We start from the raw sequence: 4,356 nt of genomic DNA on the forward strand, positions 1-4,356 counted from the left end.
TTTGACCTATTAGTTTGTTCTGTGAGTTTGTTGTCTAATTGGAGTTCATGATTACTTAAAAATGAAGTGGGGTCGGGAGGTTTTTTATCTGCACGGTCTTCCAGACCCATCTTTAGTGCTGAATAAATACGAAAACTATTTATCAATAAACAAATGTTGATAAATAATAAAATATATTGGAAAGGGCTGGCCTGGTAATCCTGTGAGCTGTAGAGGTTAAGTGATGGATGTTAGAGTTACACAAGGCACTATTGTTTAAAACATCAAACGATCGGCACCGCACGGTCTTGCTTCGATGAACTCTAGAAGACTACTGTTGCCTAAACTACTTTTAATTTTTATGTAAAAAATTAACTGTTCTATTTGTTAGCAATATCAAACAATGAATAAATACAAAATATTAAAGAATTTTATTAATAACTAAAGGAAAATTAGAAACTTTTGATTTGAACAGGAAAAGCTGACTTCATGATCTTTCCTGATTGCATTACAGTTACATTATTCTTAGTTAAATGATTGTATTTTTGTCAAAACAAAAACTTTGTTTTTTCCACCTTGAGAAACCCTCAAATGCGTATTTTTATAGCAACAGAAAAATAAAAACTTTTTGTTCATAATTTTTGCCTTTCCTGGTGTTTAGATTTTTTTTTACTAACAAAAATGGTGATAACTTCAACAAAATGCCACCAATATACACAGACCTTAGGGACCTATGTAGGATGGCAAGTGAAAGTCAGATGATATGAACATGCACTGTAAAACTAAAAGTTTATCAAGCCTTACCTCGACTATAGTTTCAAATAACTTGCCCTTTTATTTTTTTTCTAATGGTAGTGTCGGGGATGTTGTCTGGAAGTAATACTAGCCTGTAGGCTACTTCATAGAAGCCCTTCGACAAAGAGTCTTAAGAGTAGTTTGACCTTAGGAACCGAGATAGGTTAAGGAGGAATCAAACAGGATATTGACAGTGTCAGGGGATGAATCCTGTGCACAAATTTTGACAAATAATCTTGGTTGAGTGCAGTAATCATGTTCTTCCTTATAGGTGGTTTACAGGTATGGTTGCCACTATTTTTTATGAATGTAGCAATCTTGGTAATAATCTTCCTGCACTGAATGTTCCTATCAAAGTTGAAATTTAGGTGTGTGTCAATGGTGATAAGATTAAACTTCAGATATGGGCAGTGAGTTGCTCGATGATCTGTTAATTTAGAATTTCTTTAAGTAGTGCTGGTAGATTAGTCCCAGTAAGCACAGATGTTGAGGACATCAGCAGTGCTAGTTTATGCCATGAAGTGTGAATAGACTGGGATACTTCTGTATTCCACTGTGGGTATAGTCGAAGCATCACATATTGCCACTAATAGAGAAGGTCTCCCAGGATTTTCTTTGGTTGTTTAACTCGTAGCTTGCTGCATCGGTCAGGCCCATGATTGAGCAGGCAGTCAACAGGATGCTTGTCTGAGTTAAAGCATTGTATGCGCCAGTTATGGTCCATGTATTGCAGGTTGGTGGGATATCTGAAGTAAGTGCTTGTACCATTGTAGAAGGTCTGCAGTAAGTATTATTTTCCTTCAACGAGGGTTAAGGCCCATTGAAGAGGTTTGTTGAAGCTTAAATTTACATCTTGGGTGATTTCCTTGCAGGTAGTGATTTTTACTATGTTATTGCTAGCTATGTCTGTCAAGTCCGAGGGAGTTTTGCACCATCCTGTACACGAATCAGGAACATAGAAGATTTTGTCTCCATAACAATAGGCTGGCCTGTGGTTTTGTCCTCTATGAAAAGATGGTACTGCACTTGATGTGTGAAAGTTTCTTCCACAACTTTCACTAGTGGGAGTTTAATTTGGTTCTGGAATGAGTAACCAGAGGGGTGCATACTACCAGTGCAAATGTTCTGACTGCTGCAGTAGTAAAACATTTAAAGTATTAAGTCTTAATGTTATACCAGATGAGGCATAAAATAAATTAATTTATAATCACTGCAGAAAGTTCTCTAATTCAATATAACATTTGTACTGTACTCACTATATAAAAACATTATGCACTAACAAATTTGAATTAATCCCAATTTATTTCTAAATTTTTATATTTATTTGCAAAAAGATTGAAACTATTATAATTCTTTTCCTTGAAGGAATTGAGGGGTTAAAAAACAAAAAATTAAAACTATACAAACAGTATATTGCAAACTGAAATCATACAAAACATGTTACAAGATAAGGCAGTTCGATTTATATCAGTCTCAATGTGATATATTTTATAATTTAAAATTCACAAAATAGTTAAAATAAAAGAAGTGTAGGTTTTATTACCTAAAAGTAGATAAAGAAAATAATAAATAAATAAAGAGGAAAGCTTCTTTAAATATGGATTTTAAAAAAAAATGCATTAAAATTATGTTTTCATTTATAAAAATAAGTAAGGAGTTTTGTATAGAACAGATAATACTTTTAATAACATACATTGTTAGGATACTAATTAAATTAATCATTTTTTATAAAATGATTATACAATGAACATAAATAATCTATTGCATTGAAAACAAACAAATAACAAAGTTCAGAGAAATAGAAATAACTAAATAAATAAGATTTCTCATAACTTTTATGCTGTCACTCAATTATTAATACTTTTTAATATTAATGTGGTATAAAAAAAGTCAAACTTCCATGATCCAATAATTATAAAAAAATAAAATAAAAATTGAGCTTTCCTTAATACTTGGCAAAATAACATTTCTAACTGGCTAACTTCAGCCACACATATCAGTCGTATAAATTGAACACAGATGGGCTCAGAGTAACAAAAACATTGTGAAGAGTAGTAACAAAGAATCTTGGAATAAAAAAAACTAAATTAAGTCATGCTCTTCATTAAATATAATACTATTGTGATTATAAATAATAAGATTCTTTGACAATATAAATTTTCATACATAATACCATCCCACAGAATAATCAGTACATTTATTAACTTTGAAAAGTGGAATTAGTTTTACATTAAAATTGTTTTCAGTATTGTTGGTCTGGCTATTATTTCCTGTCATTTCAAGAATATAAATTTATAATTTAGTTGGGAATTTAATGAATTGTAAGTATTAAATAATAAATATCATTATTAATAATCAATACTTACACATAATAATAATAAGAGTATTGTTGTAACCCGTTATTAACACATATTCCAACTAAAACTTGCCAGCCGTTCAACTCGGCCAAAATCCAACAGAGCTCTAGCTCCCAAGACAACACATCAGATGAGGGAGAGATACTGATTACTCAACAGGTGCTACAGGAACTAGAGGGTCGACACCACCAACAGCACCCTCCTCAACATCAGCAACAACAGCTGCTTCAGCTCCACCCATCGGAATAATAGGATTTCCACCTGCATCCAAAACTGGGTCAGCAGTTGCCTCAGCAAGGTTGGTAACAGACTTGGACTTCACACACTGTAATGTAAGAACATATACAAGAATATAGTTCATTTCTGCAATAATCATATACAGTTCAACCTCTTTAGTCCAGCATTCTTAAATACTGCAGTGCAAAGCCAACAACTAACAACAGTAAGTGTATCAAGAGATTATAAGTGGAAATTGTTTAAAAAAATAAATGTACCTTTTTATTTAAACTATTTATTTTTTAAATTGAGTTATATCTTTAATTTCCAAGCCTATCTATATTTTGTACCAAAAACATTGCTTATGATCATTAAATAGAATTCACAATATTCATACAATTACAATACTATAAATAAAACCTGTAATTATTGTCATTAAATAGCTTCATACTGAAAGGAAGAGTAGTTATTAATGGCTAGGTTATTAAAGAAAGTTTCGAAATTATAAAGTTATTGAAGACAACCCAATCAGATTTGGGCAGGCCATCTACTGTAACTATAGTTTTACACCTATTGGGTCTTACAATGTTCTATATTGGGATATTTCCCTTTGGCCTAATTCCAGTGGGCGACCAGCCAAAGAAAAATTAGAAAAACTTTTTTCCTAAATTGCATCTAAGTAACTTGGTACACGATATTGTAATGTTATATCAGTATGTTTTTATTGTGACCTGGTAAGTCAAGATACTCTGAGGTATATCTTAACATGTCATCTTCAATGAAGATACATTCTTTGCATGGGCACTTTCTATTTTTCAGCAAACATCAGGTTCCAAGTGCACCAGACAAAAGAGGTTCAACTGTATTTCATTTCTTTAATCCTTCAAAACCCAGAAATATTCTGTAATAAAAAAATGAGTTATAATTACACTCTTAACTTAAGCTGCTACTAACATCACACAGCAAGTCCACTGGTATAAAGTGTTAAAAAATTAGATTAACCACATAT

At 31.9% G+C, this 4,356-nt stretch overlaps 1 protein-coding gene across 5 annotated transcripts in view; it reads right to left on the reverse strand.

Annotated features, from left to right (window-relative positions):
• Nucleotides 1-503: 503 nt before the first annotated feature.
• The window catches only part of mri (mrityu), a 47,602-nt gene continuing 43,749 nt past the window's right edge, over nt 504-4,356 (reverse strand). For 3 of the 5 annotated variants that reach the window (XM_067049256.1, XM_067049257.1, XM_067049255.1), the window contains one exon: nt 2,166-3,456. In XM_067049256.1, the coding sequence (XP_066905357.1) occupies nt 3,280-3,456 (177 nt within the window). In that variant the 3' untranslated portion in view covers nt 2,166-3,279. Of the gene's footprint in view, nt 1,907-2,165; nt 3,457-3,482; nt 4,249-4,356 lie in introns of those variants that run through there. The other 2 variants (XR_010843909.1, XM_067049260.1) reach the window with 2 other exon arrangements.

This window comes from Halyomorpha halys, unplaced genomic scaffold, assembly GCF_000696795.3.
Source record: "Halyomorpha halys isolate HHAL.00 unplaced genomic scaffold, Hhal_1.1 Scaffold2345.1, whole genome shotgun sequence".
Classification (NCBI taxonomy): Eukaryota; Metazoa; Arthropoda; class Insecta; order Hemiptera; family Pentatomidae; genus Halyomorpha; species Halyomorpha halys.